At 39.8% G+C, this 19,346-nt stretch overlaps 1 protein-coding gene across 4 annotated transcripts in view; it reads left to right on the forward strand.

Moving 5' to 3' along the window:
* The window catches only part of MAST4 (microtubule associated serine/threonine kinase family member 4), a 419,070-nt gene that overhangs the window by 193,328 nt on the left and 206,396 nt on the right, over positions 1-19,346 (forward strand). For all 4 annotated transcript variants that reach the window (XM_039543759.1, XM_039543760.1, XM_039543761.1 and 1 more), the window contains one exon: positions 18,879-18,910. In XM_039543759.1, the coding sequence (XP_039399693.1) occupies positions 18,879-18,910 (32 nt within the window). The remainder of the gene's footprint in view (positions 1-18,878; positions 18,911-19,346) is intronic.

The following is a 19,346-nucleotide window of genomic DNA, read 5'->3' on the forward strand; positions in this document are numbered from 1 at the left end:
TCCCTGGGCCACCCCACTGGTGCACAGAGCACCCACAGTGCCCCCGGGCTTGCCCCCTTCTGCAGAGCACCCAAGACTTAGTCAGGGGTATATAGAATCATATGACTGGAAGGGATCTCGAGAGGTCATCTAGTGGTACTCACGGCAGGACTAAGTATTGTCTAGACCATTCCTGACAGATGTTTGTCCAACCAGCTCTCAAAAATCTCCAATGATGACTCCACAACCTCCCTAGGCAATTTATTCCAGTGCTTAACCACCCTGACAGGAAGCTTTTCCTAATGTCCAACCTAACCCTCCCTTGCTGCAATTTAAACCCATTGCTTCTTGTCCTAGCCTCAGAGGCTCAGAAAAACAATTCTTCTCCCTCCTTGTAACAGCTTTTTATATACTTGCAAACTGTTATCATGTCCCCTCTCAGTCTTCTCTTTTCCAGACTAAACAAACCCAGTTTTTTCAGTCTTCCCTCATAGGCCATGTTTTCTAGACCTTTAATCATTTTTGTTGCTCTTCTCTGGACTTTCTCCAGTTTATCCACATCTTTCCTGAAACGTGGCACCCAGAACTGGACACAATACTCCAGCTGAGGCCTAATTAGTGCGGAGTAGAGCAGAAGAATTCCTTCTTGTCTTGCTTATGACACTCCTGCTTATACATCCCAGAATGTTTGCTTTTGTTTGAAACAGTGTTACACTGTTGACTCACACATAGCTTGTGGTACACTATGATCCCCAGATCCCTTTCCTCAGTACTCCTTCCTAGGCAGTCATTTCCCATTTTGTATGTGTGCAACTGATTGTTCCTTCCTAAATGGAGTACTTTGCATTTTCCCTAATTGAATTTAATCCTATTTACTTCAGACCATTTCTCCCGTTTGTCCAGATCATTTTGAATTTTAATCCTAACCTCCAAAGGACTTGCAACCCCTCCCAGCTTGGTGTCATCTGCAAACGTTATAAGTGTACTCTCTATGCCATTATCTAAATAATTGATGAAGATATTGAACAGACCAGACCCAGAACTGATCCCTGCGGGTCCCCACTCATTGTGCCCTTCCAGCATGACTATGAACCACTGATAACTACTCTCTGGGAACTGGTTTCTAACCATTTTTGTACCCACCTTATAGTAACTCCATCTAGGTTGTATTTCTCACAAACAAATTAGGGAAGGTCATGCGAGACAGTATCAAAAGCTTTACTAAAGTCAGGATATACCATGTCTACTGCTTCCCCCCCCCCCCCATCCAGAAGGCTTGTTACCCTGTCAAAGAAAGGTATCAGGTTGGTTTGACACGATTTGTTCTTGACAAATCCACACTATTACTTATCACCTTATTATCTTCTAGAGGTTTGCAAATTGCTTGCTTAATTATTTGCTCCATTATCTTTTTGGGTACAGAAGTTAAGCTGACTGGTGTTATTCCCAGGTTATCCTTTTCTCCCTTTTTATAGATTGGCACAATATTTGCCCTTTTCCAGTCTTCTGGAATCTCTCCCATCTTCCATAACTTTTCAAAGATAATCGCTCATGGCTTGGGTATCCTCTCAGTCAGCTCCTTAAGTATTCTAGGATGCATTTCATCATGCCCTGACTTGAAGACATCTTATTTGTCTAAGTAATTTTTAACTGTTCTTTCCCTATGTTAGCCTCTGATCCTACCTCATTTTCATTGGCATTCGCTATGTTAGATGTCCAATCACCACCAACCTTCTTGGTGAAAACCGAAGCAAAGAAGTCATTAAGCACCTCTGCTATTTCCACATTCTCTGTTCTTCTTTTCCCCCCCTCATTGAGTAATGGGCTTACCCTGTCCTTGGTCTTCCTCTTGCTTCTTGTAGAATGTCCTTTATGTCCTTCGTCTCTGTCTAGTTTGAGCTTATTTTGTGCCTTGGCCTTTCTAATTTTGTCCCTGCATATTAGTGTGGTTTGTTTTATATTCATCCTTTGTAATTTGACCTAGTTTTCACTTTTTGTATGACTCTTTTGATTTTTAGATCATTGAAGATCGCCTGGCTAAGGCAGGGTGGTCTCTTGCCATACTTCTTATCTTTCCTACATAGTGGGATTGTTTGCTCTTGTGGCTTTAATGTCTCTTTGAAAAACTGCCAACTGTTTGCTTCCCATGGGATCTTACCTACCAATTCCCTGAGTTTGCTAAAGTCTGCCTTCTTGAAAGCCATTGTCTTTATTGTGCTGTTCTCCCTCCTACCATTCCTTAGAATCATGGACTCTACCATTTCATTATCACTTTTGCCCAAGCTGCCTTCCACTTTCAAATTCTCAACCAGTTCCTCCCTATTTTGTCAAAATCAAATCTGGAATTGCCTCTCTTAGTTGCTTTTTCTACCTTCTGAAATAAAAAATTGTCTCCAATACATTCCATGAACTTGTTGGGTAATCTGTGCTTTGCTGTGTTGTTTTCCCAACAGATGTCTGAGTAGTTGAAGTCCCCCATCACCACCAAGTCCTGTGCTTTGGATGATTTTGTTAGTTGTTTAAAAAAAAGCCTCATCTATCTCTTCTTCCTGGTTAGGTGGTCTTAATCCCCATAGTTCTCGCATTAGTATAGACATCTAAGATACTGATTTGATTTCCCTCCTCCCCCCGCAGTTCTGTCTTGTCTCTCCTTTATCCCTGCTATAACAGCCAATGCTCCCCCCACCAAATTCCGACCCTTCTCCCAGTTCTCCATGTTTTTGACTTACCTGTGGGCTTTGGTCACCTGCCCTCTTCAAACCTAATTTAAATCCCTCCTCACTAGTTTAACTAGTCTGTATCCAAATATGCTCTTCCCCTTCCCGGAAGCAGTCCGTCTTCCTGGAACAGCATCCTGTGGTCAAGGAAGCTGAAGCCTTCCTGGTGACACCATCTTTGCAGCCAGGCATTCACCTGCAGGCCCTTACCCTTGACCGGAAGGATCGAAGAGAACACCACCTTTGCTCCCAACTCCTTCTCCCTTACTCTGAGCCCTGTAGTCACTTCTGATCTGCTGAGGGTCATACCTCGCAGTATCATTGGTGCCCACATGGATGAGTAGCATGGAGTAGTAGTCAGAGGGCTGGATGATCCTTGACAATCCCTCCATAACGTCTCAGATACGGGCCCCCGGCAGGCAGCATACCTTCCAGGATGCCACATCAGGGCGGTAGATTGGTGCCTTCACCCTCCTCAAAAGAGGGACAAGTCATGGACAGGTCATGGGTTGCACATTTTTGTTTACTGTTCGTGACCTGTCCATTACTTTTACTAAAAATACTTCTGACTAAAACGTAAACTTAATCATGTCTACTGCTTTTCCTATCCACTAAGCCAGGAAGCATAATAAAGAAGCCAATAGTGACTAAGAAGAGAGTATTTAGGGAGAAAGCAGTGTTTTAGACAAGTTGCACAAGTTTCTTATATATGGTATTAATAAAAATCGGTGCATTAGATATTACAGTATTTTAGAACTTTTTGCATATAACAGCACAAAAGATCCTAAGAGACAGGGTTTCATGCAGAAAAATATAAAAATAATGTGTGTGTTGTTACAGGTAAAAAAATGTTGAGTGAAATGTGTTGATTTTTTAAAACACTATTAATATAATTTAAAAAATTAAAGTAATTTTGATCCATTTTCACCAATAACTGCATAGTGCCTAAAATTAGAAGCCAAACTAACTTGAAGTGTACTCAGAGACTTTGTTCACTGAAATTTCTCAGTAGATAGCAAATATGAGCAACAAATGAACAAAGGTAAACCATGGTAAAGAAGAATATGCTGTAGGAATAATAATCTAAAGGACACAATGAAATAGTTATATGTGAAGCTGGCAAAGGCAACCATCAAATAAAAATCAATTCGATGTGAGAGCATGTGGGGTGAGGAGGTGGGAAGGGAGAGGGACAAGAGAAAGTGTTCAGAAGATTAGTTTCAAAATCTTGTGGTGTTTCAATACATAATAGTAATAAAGGTTTATTCCAGATGAGCTGTCAGTATAAATTGGGAGCATTTGTAGGTAAGGTTCCTGAGGATTGCTCTGAAATTTTGTTAGCATGGAGAAAATATTGATAGTACAGTGTGCTGAATAACACAAGCTCCAAACTTAATGTAGGGAGAGAATATTGCAACAAAGAAACTGACTTTTAAAAAATCCTTCCTAATCTTAATTCCGACTGAATACTTTAACAGTTATGTACAGTATGCAGTAATACTGAAACCCTTTTATGATTTTCAGTAGTTTCTATGATTGGAAATAGACTCCCCTGCTGATGAAATAGGCCCTGGAGCTACAGTATCCACAAAGCATATGTTCTAGTTTTCAAGCTAGTGAAAATCTTTTAGGATTGTGTTTTCATTTCTAGCTATCCCAAGAATAAGTGCTAGTAACTTTGAGATGTTAGACATATATTGTTCAATAATAAAAGAAACAGTGTCATCTGTAACCTATCATTTAAATCCGCTTCTGTACCAAATGACTGGAGGATAGCTAATGTGGTGCCAGTTTCTAAAAAGGGCTCCAAAGGTGAGCAACAAATGAACAAAGGTAAACCATGGGCAATTACCGTAAGCCTGACTTCGAAACCGGGCAAACTGGTTGAAACTGTTGTAAAGAACAAAATTGTCAGACACATAGATGAACATAATCTGTAGGGAAAGAGTGAACAAGGTTTTAGTAAAGGGAAATCATGCCTCACCAATCTACTAGAATTCTTTGAGGGGGTCAACAAGAATGTGGACAAGGGGGATCCAATGGATCTAGTGTACTTAGATTTTCAGAAAGCCGTTGACAAGGTCCCTTACCAAAGGCTCTTAAGCAAAGTAAGCTATCATGGGATAAGAGGGAAGGTTCTCTCATGGATTGGTAACTGGTTAAAAGATAGGAAACAAAGAGTAGGAATAAATGGTCAGTTTTCAGAATGGAGAAAGGTAAATAGTGGTGTTCCCCAGGGGTCTGTACTGGGACCAGTCCTATTCAACATATTCATAAATGACCTGGAAAAAGGGGTAAAAAGTGAGGTGGCAAAATTTGCAGATGATACAAAACTACTCAAGATATTTAAGTCCCAGGCAGACTTGTAGCTCTTTGCAAAGGAACTCTCAAAACTTCGTGACTGGACAACAAAATGGCAGATGAAATTCAATTTTGATAAATGCAAAGTAATGCACATTGGAAAACATAATCCAAACTATACATATAAAATGATGGGGTCTAAAGTAGCTGTGACCACTCAAGAAAGATCTTGGAGGCTGCTATCCTCTGAAAACATCCACTCCATGCGCTGCGGCAGTCAAAGTGAAAAAAATGTTGGGAATCATTAAGACCGGGATAGATCACACAGAAAATACCATATTGCCTCTTTATAAATCCTTTATAAATCCTCGCCGACATCTTGAATGCAGCATGTGGTCGCCCCATCTCAAAATTATTAGGGGTATGAAAACGGCTGCTGTATGAGGAGAGATTAATAGGACTGGGACTTTTCAGCTTGGAAAAGAGACTAAGGGGGGATATGATAGATATCTATAAAATCAGGACTGATGTGGAGAAAGTAAATAAGGAAGTGTTATTTACTCCTTCTCCTAACACAAGAACTAGGGGTCACCAAATGAAATTAATAGGCAGCAGGTTTAGAACAAACAAAAGGAAGTATTTTTTCACACAACGCACAGTCAGTCTGTGGAACTCCTTGCCAGAGGATGTTGTGACTATAACGGGGTTCAAAAAAGAACTAGATACATTCATGGAGGATAGGTGCATCAATGGCTATTAGCCAGGATGGGCAGGGATGGTGTCCCTAGTCTGTTTGCCAGAAGCTGGGAATGGGTGACAGGGATAGATCACGTGATGATTACCTGTTCTGTTCATTCCCTCTGGGGCACTTGGCATTGGCCACTGTCGGAATACAGGATACTAGGATAGATGGACCCAGCATGGTCGTTCTGATGTTCTAATATCACCAGCAGTTGGGACCTAAACTGAGATCCTAAGTCTTAGGTGAAAAATGGTAAAGCTAAGGCTGCAGATATGTAAATTACTAATGTGAACAGACTTTAAAACTGAGAGCGGCTAGACTGTCTGGTTGGTAAGCTAGTACTATGGTAGACACATCTTAAATACATTACAGACACGCATTCTTAAACTTGCATTGTTCACCTACTTCTAGATGGTTATTTAGATATGCTGGACCTAAGTCAGAAAGCATTACAATAACTTGCCCTTTCCGGACATAGCTGTCTTACACATTATACCTTTTTTTATAGGGTTGCGTGTAAAGAAAGAAACACCACTGATTGTCACTTTTGTCTAGCACTTTTCCTCCCTAAGTTCTTACACTCCTAAGAGGGATACAGCAGAAGAGGGTGTGTGGGTTACAGCGAATCACAAACTAAATATGAGTCAACAGTGTAATACTATTGCAAAAAAAGTGAACATCATTTTGAGATGTATTAGCAATAGTATTGTAAGCAAGACATTACAAGTAATTATTCCACTCTACTCAGTAATGATAAGGCCTCAGCTGGAGTATTGTGTCCCGGTCTGGGAGTTGTATTCAGGAAAGATGTGGACAAATGGGAGAAAGTCTAGAGGAGAGCAACAAAAAAGATGAAAGCTCTAGAAAACATGACCTACGAGAAAAGACTGAAAAAATTGGGTTTGTTTAGTCTGGAGAAGAGAAGACTGAGGGGGGACCTGATAGCAGTCTTCAACTATGTAAAAGGTGATAAGGTAAGAGGAAGGTGATAAATTGTTCTCCTTATCCACTGAGGACAGTACAGAAAGTAATGGGCTTAAATTGCAGCAAGGGAGATTTAGGTTAGATATTAGAGAAAACTTCCTAACTGTAAGGATAGTGAAGCACTGGAACAAATTACCTAGGGAGGTTGCGGAATCTCTGTCATGGAGGTTTTTAAGAACAAGTTAGACAAACTGTCACGGATGGTCTAGATAATACTTAGTTCTTCCTCAGTGTGGGGGACTGGGCTAGACGAGCTATCGAGGTCCCTTCCAGTCCTATATTTCTATGATTCGATTTCCATAGTTTAAGTTGTAACACGCTTTCTATTGTAAACTCAATTTGTTTGTGCACATGCACATACCCTTCATAACTTAGACAGAAATGAACCAGTCCTCCAAAACGTTGAGTGGTCTCCTGTCAGAAGAGAAGTATAAGTAAAGTTTGATATAACAAGATCATTCATGAGTAGTCAAAATTCATGACATTCTAAATTCAAAGGTTTTTCACTTGAATATTTCTCTAATCTCTCTTTAAAATCCTCTTTCAGTAGCATCTTGTACTGAAAGGAGGCATTTTTTCAAAAAAATGGATAATTTATTAGAAACTTTGTTTTCTGGGAAGTCTCAGTGAAGTCTCCATGATTGATTATGAATTCTGAAGCTCTGGCACAAGAGCCAGAGGAGAGTTGGTGCAGCAAGATGGTGAGGGAGGAGTAGTGGACCCTGTAGGCTGCCAGATGCAGAAATTATAATATCCGGGAGGTCAGATGCACATACTTGAATTTTGATAAGCCCTGCACAGACTCCACATCATATTAATAATTCACTAATATATACATACATACATTCCATCTTTGAACCAATGATTTACAACGTTGTGTCAGAGCATTTCATTAATTCAAAAAAATATCCTAAGGAAATTCTCATCATTCAAAAGTTGATATTATGCCTGAAGTGGGTCTTTTGTCAACTTGGACACTTGGCTTGTGCCAGAGACCCCAACATCATTTAGTGACGTCACAGAGATGGCAATATGCACTTTGACATCCTTGGATGGGCAAAGGACTAATGTTTATGATGTGCAGTTCTGCTTGTTAATGGGAAGAATCCTTTCAATGAACCTTTGAAGTTCAAAAAAATCTTTTAAATAAGAACCAGGATATTCAGAGCTAAGGTTGCATTTAAACATGTGAGTAAAATCAGCAGAAAGAAGATAGGGGTCAGCAGGAGTGGGGATTTACTATGTCTTCATCATCACTACAGAGAACATCCACTGTTGCTGGGGAGCTGATAAACATGGCTAGCATCCTGTGTCCTGCCCCTGGAGCAGCCCACCTGTATGTGCAACAAGTGAAGTAGAAGCCACTTGCTCACCCAGGTGTGGGTTAGGCAGTGGTATGGCATCTAGTTTCCATCCGCCAGCAAGTGTGGCAAATGGCCAGGGGGTAGGGTGAAAAAAGAATAGATGTGGGTGAGTGAGAACCTGAGCTGCAATGTTTCCACATGCTTGACAGTGGAGAGAGAAAACTGTTACCGGGAACTTGCACAGCTATGTTTTAATGTGAATTGTGTGGTGCATTTGGAAATGCCCAAATGAGTTTGTCCTTATGTGTTCCTCCATCATCCCCTCCCTAATGCAAAAAGCATTTATCTGAAAGCTGATGAGTTTTTTTCCCCAAACCTAAAGCACTGAAAAACCATACTAGTGCTCCTACGTTTGTTCAGCTGCACAGTTGTACAAGCAGCTGGGATTTTATGTCTTGCATGAATTTTTCTGAGTGTACTATAGTGCACTTAAATTGTAAGGATGAGAATATTTGTTTGAGTTTGGTAGTAGCTGGAATCCATGTGGGATTGGTGTTTTTCAAACATTTCTCAGTCAATGTATTTACTCTGCTCTACCAGTCATGCAGTGAGATGGTACATTGCCAATGGGTGAAATAGACTGTGCAACAGGAGGTCAGAATGGAGCATGGATTTTCTAACACAGCGTGTTAGATGAAATGATTTTGTGTACTTTGAAGTGGAAAATTCAATCAGAATTTTCCACACTTTTTAGTTAAAGAAACATGGTTATTTATTGATAAAAGTCAGACTGAGAAAATATAGAATGCAACATAGTAGGCATCAAATCTAACTAACATTATTCCTGGTCATAGTAATTATTTTCTCCTGCATTTTCTTGAGAGGTCTTTTAAAAAACAAAAAGACAAAATGGCTATAAAGTGTCTAGAGTACATGTCAGGAGTATTGTATTCATGTTGGTATTGAAATGCTACTTTTTTATTGGGCTATCCTTTAGAGTAGGAGAGGCTTTCATATTTTATTAATTTTGGTTCAAGTAACCAGCACTTAATTGTACTCATAAAGTAGTAGAGTTTGGATAGCATAGGCTGCTATCAACTGTGAACTTAGGATGGAGTATGAAGTTAGTTAGTAATGTAACTACTGGTCAATTGAGAAATGGTTTATAGATACAATTCTCAATTATTTTATTAATAAAGTTCAATTTCATTAAATATTTCAGTATTAATTTATTCCGTGGGTATGAATTGGATACTTGCCCTCTAAAGTGTGCTTAGACTAGGTTTAAAATACCCATGTATGTAACATGGAATAAATTTTATTAAAAGAAAGGACAGTTTTTTAAGTTTGCACACTTGTACTAAGTAAATGTTGCCCTGAGTCTTGGAATGTGGGTGTTTTGGCTTCTTAATGCCAAATACCAGCACACCAGGACTCGCTGAAACCACAGGTTTGAATCCTACCAGGGTCTACCTTTTATCCTTCCAAGGTAGTGGTTGCACTTTGTTTCCTACATTTTTAGAGACTACTAATTCCAGCAGTATTCTTCTTTTAAAGGGTAGAGCATATCTGTGGCTGGTAGCGTTTTTAAATTGCTACTGCTGTCTGAACAATTAAGAGCTTGTGGCACTCTGAAATCTAACATTGGCTAAAATCTAAAGAAGTATTTTGCCTGGCTACAGAACATGACCTGCTCTTCTCTTCAACTTCTGTGCATTTGCTCCCATGACTTTAACTATGAAAAATCCATTTTTAGGGACATCTTTTAAGCAATATAATTCATAACAGGTAAATTCAGTGTTCCTCCTGTTGCTGAATTTTACAACAGACCTTGCCACTGGAGAGACGTGAGACAACATATGGTATTTCTACTGCTAGACCATACCTTTTCTCCTTGCGCAAACCATCATTCCAAAATACAGTGTCCTCTTGCTCCATAGGGATTAGTATTTTCAAACATTAAGAAACTTCATAAACATATGGTAGGCAAAGTAAAACAAATCTAACTGCTACCTCTTTACGTAATGTTATTAGTCTATTATACATTTTAATATTGCCATAGTATCTTGTTAATCTATGGTAGAACACTTATTAACTGTTTAAATCAGTTTCATGTTGTATGTGATAGAGCCATTGATTTTTTTCATTCTATATTGTGTTTTTTTAATATATGTTGTCTTTAAAGTGTTCTCCCCATCTACTTAATTTGCTTGTAAATTGATGGTAATGTCAAGGTTTAAGCAGACTTCTGGGTATTCCCTTCACAGCACATTTTAATACCCCTGGAGTTGATCCACCAATAAATTTCTGCCCAAAGAGGTTGTCAGCAGTCACTATTGCAAAATAACTGTGGGGAGGTTAGTTTAAAAAACAAAAATGAATTGTATTGTCAAGTGCCTGACATCAGCCTAGATAACTCAAGTGGCTTCTTCAGGTTAAATCTGAGTTAAGTGGCTCTTTCCTTTAATTTATATGCATCCTACTGAAATCTGTAGTAGACACCTATTGACGTATATTGAAATTGATTCACTGTTTGCATTTTTTTCTTAGCATTAAGCGAGAGGGGAAAGTTGAAACATAACGTAATATCTTTTATAAATTCAAGGGCCCAGTTTAGATGTATAAATGCCCTGGCACCAGGGCTGGCCTTACCATGAGGCGAACTGAGGCAGCCGCCTCAAGTGCCAGACTGTGGGGGGGTACCACTAGGACCCAGAATGTAGAAAATTGTATCTGTTGCTGGTGCATATGTATTTTCTCTGCTCTAGATGCACAGAGATTGTGGAGTGCTGTGCTGGAGGAAGGAGGGCACAAGAGACTAGGGGCGGCTCCTGGCCCCAGCACGCCAAGCGCGTGCTTGGGGTGGCACGCCGCGGGGGGGGGGGGGGTGTGCTCTGCTGGTCGCCGGAAGGGCGGCAGGCGGCTCCGGTGGACCTCCCGCAGGCATCCCTGCGGAGGGTCCACTGGTCCCGCAGCTTCGGTGGAGTATCCGCAGGAACGCCTGTGGGAGGTTCACTGGAGCTGCGGGACCGGTGACCGGCAGAGCGCCCCCCACGGCGTGTCGCCGTGCTTGGGGCGGCGAAATGGCTAGAGCCGCCCATGCAAGAGACATAACAGGCAGGCAGGAGAAAAGGTGAGAGGGAATAACAGGAAGCAGCAGGAGCTGCAGGGAGAGAGAGGAGGAAGAACCTCTTATGTGCTTCTCTAGCATCCCCAGGAGCCTGGACTGATTAACACCAGCTTCTCAGGGAGCTTCCTGTTTCCTGCTGCTTCCCTGAACCCACTTGAGGAGAACAGGCAGTCAACTGAAGTAGTAGGAGCCAGTTAGGTCCTTAAGACGCTGATATCTTCCCTCACTCAGGCCCTGCTACCAGCCTGCTTATTTGTTCCCTTCAATTGAATGTTGAGAGCCATTATAGTTGGCACAGACCAGCAGCCATGAGTGAAAGAAGAAAACGCCCCTCTGGGGCAGCATTCAGAAAAATAAAGCAAAGAAAGCTTTTCTGTCTAAGCAGGAAGGAACTCTCCTGAGATGCATAGACACAAATGTTCAAGGTGAGCCTTCCGCCCCCAGTGTGGATGAGAGTGGTGAGGAGATGCCTGATCCTCAAGTTAGTCAGAGTGTAGGTGACCTGGAAGCTACTGCAGCATCGATATCTTCATCTCAAATGGATGTAACCATGCACATTCCTGAAGAAAAGTGTAGATCAGAGAAGAGTGGTGTAGGCGCAAGAAACAGCTGCCTAGATGATCCAGGACTGTGGAGTAGCCTGAAGGACTTTCTTGTACTGCATGGGCCACAGCAAGTGAAAAACTTCATGTTCCCCAAAGACAAGGAAAATAGAAGTTTCCATCCAACATATTACTGGTGTGAAATCCCCAATGGTGACAAAGTGGAGAGGCCATGGCTTATGTACTCAAAAAACCCAGAATGCTGCATACCGTTTTTGTTACAAACTCTTCCAGTCTAATGTTCCAGCCACACTGGGTTCTTACAGGAACAAAGGACTAGAAAAATTTGGCTAGAAATCTGGCATGCCATGAGAAGGCAGCAAATCACCAGAGAACATTCCATAGGTGGAAAGAGCTTGAGATGAGACTAAGGTTAAAGGCCACCATAGATGATCAGCGTCAAGAGAAAATTGCATCAGAGTCTCTTTACTGGCAAAATGTTCTGAAAAGGCTCATTGCCATTGTGAGAATGCATGCTACCCAAAATCTAGCACTGCATGGCACTTCAGATCAGCTGTATGTGCCAAACAATGGAAACTTCCTTAAATTGTGGAGCTGATAGCTGAGTTAGATGCTGTACTCCAGGAGCATCTAAGAAGAGTCACCACCCAAGAAATGAACACACACCACTACCTTGGAAAAACAATTCAAAATGAGATCATACAGTTACTGGCAACAAAAGTCAAACAGAAGATTTTGGCAGATCTGAAGTCAGCAAGATATTACTCTGTTATTCTGGACTGCACGCCTGACATCAGCCATACGGAACAAATGACTTTAATGTTGCGTTTTGTAACAACAACGGAACCTAGTGAAAATGTCTTTTCATTGGTGACTATCAGAGAACATTTTCTAGAATTTATTGACATTGATACTACAAGAGCTAATATGACAAATGTGCTTCTTAAAAAGCTGGAAGATAGGGGAATTGCAATAGCTGACACAAGAGATCAAGCTACGATAATGGTGCAAACATGCAGACACGGATCCGAGAGTTAAACCCTCGAGCTTTTTTTGTCCCATGCAGTTCTCATTCATTGAACTTGGTGTTCAGTGATGCAGCATCAGCTTCTAGTGAGGCTGCTGAATTTTTTAATGTAATTCAAAGCCTCTTTGTATTTTTCTCTGCATCAACTCATCGATGGCAAATTTTGAAGCAACATCTGGGAACGTCCCCTCTGACACTGAAACCACTGAGTGCCACACGATGGGAAAGTCGAGTGGAGGTGATAAAGCCTATCAAACACTAAATTGGGAAGATAGATGATGCCATAGTTGCCATGATGGAGGATAATGCTATGACAGGAACAGTGGCAGCGGGAAATGGAATGACCAGAAACATACATAATTTCAAAATTTCTGTGTGGCTTAGTGTTGTGGCATATTGTTTGAAATAAATGTTGTAAGCAAGAGACTCCAAGGTGTTGACCTTGATATATCTGGAGCAATGGAACAACTGGACAAAGCAAAGTCATACCTACAGTCTTACTGGTCAAATGAGGGATTTCAAAACGTTCTGAAGAGTGCACAGCAGTTGGCAGAGGAGCTTCACACTGAAGCTATTTTCCCACCCATTCAAGAATACAAGAGTCACCGAAGAAGATGACATTTTGATTACGAGGCACGGGATAATTCCATAAGAGACCCCAAACAAAAATTCAAAGTTGAATTATTTAACAAGGTGCTAGATTGTGCAATAGTTGAAGAACATTTCATGCAGCTCAAGGAACACAGCAGTATATTTGGGATGTTGTATGATGTTTCAGAACTCCTCACTATACCTGAAGAAGACCTACACCAGCAATGCAGGGCACTAGAGAGAGTGTTGACACATGACATGTGCAATATTGGTGCGAGTGATTTAGGTGATTAACTGAAAGCTCTTTCAAGATAACGTTTCAGCAGGATCAACTCCAAAGGCTTTTCTGGAATATATGTGAACAAATAAGATGACCGCCCTCTTTCCAAATGCTTTTGTTGCTCTGCACATACTTCTCACGCTTCCTGTAACGGTTGCCAGTGCAGAATACAGCTTCTCCAAGCTGAAGTTAATAAAAACACATCTAGGCTCCACAATGACACAGGAGAGGCTGGTTGGCCTTGCAACCATCTCAATAGAGCATGAGCTGGCCCAGACCTGGAGTAAGACAGTCCACACCTTCAGGAAGCAGTTCAGATCTTTGCAACCAAGAAGGCATGGAAAGCACCACTTTGATTATTCAAATAGATAAAAATGCCAGTGTTTACTATGCAGACAAGAAAAGTTACATTTGCTGTTTGGGCATTTGAAAGTTAAGTGTTACTTAAATTTTTTGAACAAGGCATTTTAAGTTGTTAGTTCTCCTTTATTGGGGTAGGAAGCAGAGCAGTACCATGAGAGGAGTAGAACAGGAAAAAGGCAGAATTGAGACCTTTCAAAGTTTTGGCCCAATCAAGGAGACATGGGGGCGTCATTTGAGCTCCCCACCTCAGGTGCCAAAATGTTGTGGACCGGCCCTGCCTGGCACCCTTTTTCAGGGGGAGTCACCAGGGAAAACTGTTGGTGCCACCTATAGGTGAAAAGGAGAAACGGTAAATGTAAGGTTACTAATTTTTATATATAATCCATGGAAGCGGTTGGTATTTAAGTGGCAGAATAATTATGTAATGAAACTGCTTGTAACCAGGTGACTTTTGGTGTACTCTGTGTGTGTACACACATTAAATAAAGTCACCAACTAATCTAATAAGCTGTAAGAAGCTGGAGACCTTCAGATCTAAGGCAGAACATTGTAGATGGTAAATAGCAGTATTGTTCTTTCTCATGTTATTTCTTCGTGTTTTTTTTTAAAATAGTGCATTATTGATATTTAGTTGAAAGATTTATTTTATGGAGCTTTTTATGGACAGCTGAAAAGTCTCTAAGATCAGGCTTCTGAATATTTGAAAACCTTGCAACTGTTGTTGAAAGATGAAGCTGATTTACTGTGGTTCTAAAAGGTACCCAGTATCCACAACGTTCGTGCTCTCTTTAGCAGCTTATGAACATTGTAGCTTTTATTGATTCCTGAGAATGGGACTCAGCAACAAGCAATAAAAGTCGATGGCACCTTTTCCCCTCCATATAGGGGTGGATAGATCAATATTTGAATTTACTGTAATTTACTGGTAATAGGTAGAAGTACTGAAAATTGCAGTGTCGTGTGGGTCACAGCTGTGGTATATATCCTTTTTTATTTAAACTCTGTTGTAGGTCAAAGTCTTTCCCCTACTAGATGAAAACATAGTTAGTAGTTGAGTTGATACGCCTTATTTATCAATGGGCTTCATAAGACTGGACACCTAATCTGCTGTCTGAATTAAAATTGCACTGGCTGACCTACATTTCATAAGACCTGAAGGACTGCGACATGTACTGAATTTCTGAATTTTTTGTGAGTTATAAACCCAAAAAGCTTCTGTGCTTTTGAAGACAAGTTACTAAAAATAAAATGCTCACGGTATTGTAACAGTTAGCTGATTAATTATTAGCTTAATTAAATCATGTACGCACAGTCCTTATTGTATCTTCAATGTAAATTAGCAGAGGCTTCTACGTATCTTCTAAACCTGAGATTCAACTTAATATGTCTGTAGGTTTGCAGACAACAGTCTCAAGGCAGAAAGGACATTACATAGTTGGGACAAGAGTCTTGTTTGTGAAGTGGCGTAAAGCAACCTTAATGCCAGCTTAAAGAGAAAACAAAGATATATAGTGAGGTCTTCTGTCTCTATACCTGGACCACCACTGACAAACATCTGTCAGGGATGGCTGAAGTATATTTAATCCTGCCTCAGCACAGAGGGATGGACTAGATGACCTCTCAAGATGCCTTCTGCTCTATATTTCTATTATTCTACTTCTTGGTGATCCTTGACTGCTGGGATGGTCGAGCTTTTATGTTGGAGATTTGTCCAGTAGGTGTATGAACTCAGGACCATGGATACACAAAGTTTGGCTTGAAGCCACCCTTGTGCCACCTGCATCCCTGAGTCCTGCACTGGCACAGTTCATCTGAACTAGAACACCCAGCCCATGAAAACCTTGCCCTTGATTTTACACTTTATCAAAATCCTTTCTTAAACAACAATTTTTAGGGCCTGGGAATCATAAGCTAACTTTATGGCATTTTTAATACAACTGAGATTCAAACCCACAGTTCCAAAGTTAAAGATTAGCATGTTTCCAGTATGCCTTCTTCAGCTTTTTTCCCCACTATATACTAAAAGCTGTATAATTCAGTCAAACTTTGTCTCTTCAGTTTGTGAAATAACAGCTTTTCAGATGCATAGGAAAAAATGCCTCTTTTCTTGGGTCTTAGAATAAGGGCATGTCTAAATTAGGGATATTTTCACTGGGTTGTATCTATCAGTGTAAAAGGATTGAACTGCAGAAATGTACCTGGAGTAAGACAGTATATACTAACACATTAATTAAAGAATTTTGTATCATGATGCAGAAATCCCTAATTTAGAAAAGCCACAAGTGATGTGAGACATGTCTAAGAGCTATAAACTGTGAGCCTTTCATGTACTTAGTGATAGGAGGCGTGCAAAACATAATTGGATGCTGACTTGAAGCGAAGTTTTCTGTATTGGAGGTACTCAAGCCTGTGATAAGTGGGAGAGAACTGACCTGGCATTTTGATGTCAACGCTATGGTATATAGGGAAAATGTGAAGATACGGACATTGTCTAAAAAGGAAGTTTGTTTTATTTCTTCATTTATTTTTGGTTAGCTGCTTATTGGTATTGCCATGCTTTTTATTTAAAAAACATGCTTAAAAAGTGATATTTGCACTGCTTTGCTTCAAATGAGATCTGTGTGAGTAAAAATAACTTGGGTGTGAAATTTACTTTGTAAAAGCTGCCAACATCTTTTAGTACATCTTTACCCTCTACTAGTTATCCCTAGTGATTTATCTGACATGGAACTTCTCCAGTAATTACAAAGCAGTACAGCAAGGGTGCCCAAAGCATGGCCCAAGGACCAAATGCAGCTGTACCTGCATACAATGCTGATCATCAGCAATTTTGATACTGATAATGACAAACTCAGGGAAAAAAATCTGTTCATCTACCAAGAAAAAGACAAGTATAGGGATTGATTTGGTATACTTGTTAAGAGTGTGTTAAATTAAAAGCCGTTTCTGGACACTTGACAAGATATAAATGCGACCTTTGCTCACAAAATGTGAACAGCTTTGCATTAGTCACTATCCATTACAGACTGACTGTTCATAGTTCACCTGTTGTAGAACAAGAAGCAAAATTGTCCTTGTGATGCATTTCAAATTAGATACAGAACACAATGCAATTGTAATTTCTGAATAATTCTTTGTACAGTTGAGCTTGGATCCCCACACACTCCCAATATGCTTTTAAAAAATTAAGTGGATGTTTGTGGTCTCCAGCATTTTGAACTTACTGGAATTATTTAGTTTATATAAAACAATTTTGTGTGTGTGTAACACTTGTATATTACATATATAAGGTTATGTTAAGATAGTATTTAAGTTGAAAATTCTACAAAGTTGCAGAAACTCCAGAACTAGCAAATACTAGAATAAAGTTAATTATGTTATGTCCACAGGTCCCCAGCCTCATTTACTGTACAGGATGGATGGTGCTCAGAAATGAAGCAGTTATTTGATATTTTAGTGGCCTCTGCCTTATTCACTGTACACCATCTAAAGTCTGCAAAGAATATAGAAGAATTCATGGTCCTTTCTAGGGTGACTGAGTGAGCCATTTTTATCCATTCATATGCATTATCTGGTCAGAGGGTGCACATGCATTTTATGCATTGTGTTTTTCTGATTCTTTTTTAAAAGAGAAAAAATTCTAACATCACTCCTTTTAGCTAGTTTGGTTTGGCAATGTAAATTAACTATACATCTATTAGATGTGTAAAAACAGTATGCTAGGTGTGATAAAATAGGAGATACACAAACCAGGGTGATTAAAAACATCCATCTAACAGGCCTCCACAGCCCACTAACACAGGCACATCTTCTGTTGTGTTGTCTTTGAAATCAAAGTATCTGCCTGGAGAACATCTAGTACTGTGTATCTCATAGGTCAGATGAGTGACCCTTCATTTAAATGCAGGCTATATTCCCATCTGAACAATATTACAAAGACGACTTTACAAATATAGTTTTGAGAAAATAACTGGAATGGCAGAAATAGAGGGAGGTGAATGAGGGGTACCAAAGTGTAACAAGATATGTGTGTGTGTGCGGAGGGGGGGGCGAATTGGAAAGCAGAAAATGGATATTACATAATTTATCCGATATTACCTGGCCCACTTTTCTATGCATATATCATGCATCTTTTAGATGGACAGAACTTGGTGGGTCTTGTAGCTGTCTTCTCTCCAAAATACTAATAGAAAATATATTAGCTATAGTAACTTCTCACTAATTCTCATTTAGCTAATATACAATCACAATAATTCTTGCCAAATGGCAGTTTCACCCTACTTCTTAGCAAAAGTTTTGTATTTAAAAAAAAAAGTGCATTAGGGTGCTTTGTATTAAGACTTCATAAAATGGTGTACTCTAGAACATTGTATGAGCATATTATGAAGTAGTATAACCGGTCAAGCTATGCTTGTCAAAATAAATGAACAATGTCCATGTTCTGATGTAAGATCCTTGATGTTTGTGACTGATTCCTGCCAGGTGCTGAATATCCTCAACTATTTTTGCACACAGTGAGCGTTATGGAAGATTAGCATATTGCAGAACTGGGCCCTTGCTAATTTTAATTCTTTTAAAAATTCCCAGTGGATCTGGCTGTTAGGTTATTCTGTTGTTTGAAATATGATCTGAGAATATTTCTGTCACAGATTCTATTGAACATTTCCAAAGATAAACCTAAAGAAAATCAGTGTTTGAAATAACAGTAGGAAGCAGAACATGAAAGAAGATTTATACAAAATCTGTATAATCCTTTATTATATTCAAAACACATCTGGGCTGTCTGTGTACAGTATTGTTGAGATTGAAGGATTGTGGTACTTAATTTAAAAAAATGGATATTTCCAACTGCATTCTTTTGATTTCAAATGTAACGTGCTCTTTTTTCATTTTACAGAAGGAGCTGAGTCTTCCAAGAAGAGGAAGTTTGTAAGTAGCTAAAGTTCCTTCCATTGTGCTCACTGCACAGTATGTGGTTTGACAGTTCTTCGATATGTCTATTCTTTTTTCAGTGGGAGATGGAATGAAGGTTAAATGTGGCAGTTGATTGGCCTTATGATACACACACAGAAAATTGAGACTGTAAATGAATACCCATGGGTCGATATGTTGTGTTCTGAAGATTTATCCTGGTGTGGTTTAGTGGCCTGTTATGAAAGAGGCTATTGTGAAAGACTTTGAAGGTTTATGCTGGGGTTATTAATAAAATAAGTGTTCCTTACTTTGTTACATTTTAATTCAGATTGTTGTTGTAACCAGGCAAATATTTGGATTTCTCATGAACAGTGCAACCTACATTGACTTAACCTGATATTGCTGATGTAGAGAAAATAGAAATAAAAAATTGAACAATTTGGGTAAATGT

Source organism: Mauremys reevesii, linkage group 6, assembly GCF_016161935.1.
Source record: "Mauremys reevesii isolate NIE-2019 linkage group 6, ASM1616193v1, whole genome shotgun sequence".
NCBI classification, from domain to species: Eukaryota; Metazoa; Chordata; order Testudines; family Geoemydidae; genus Mauremys; species Mauremys reevesii.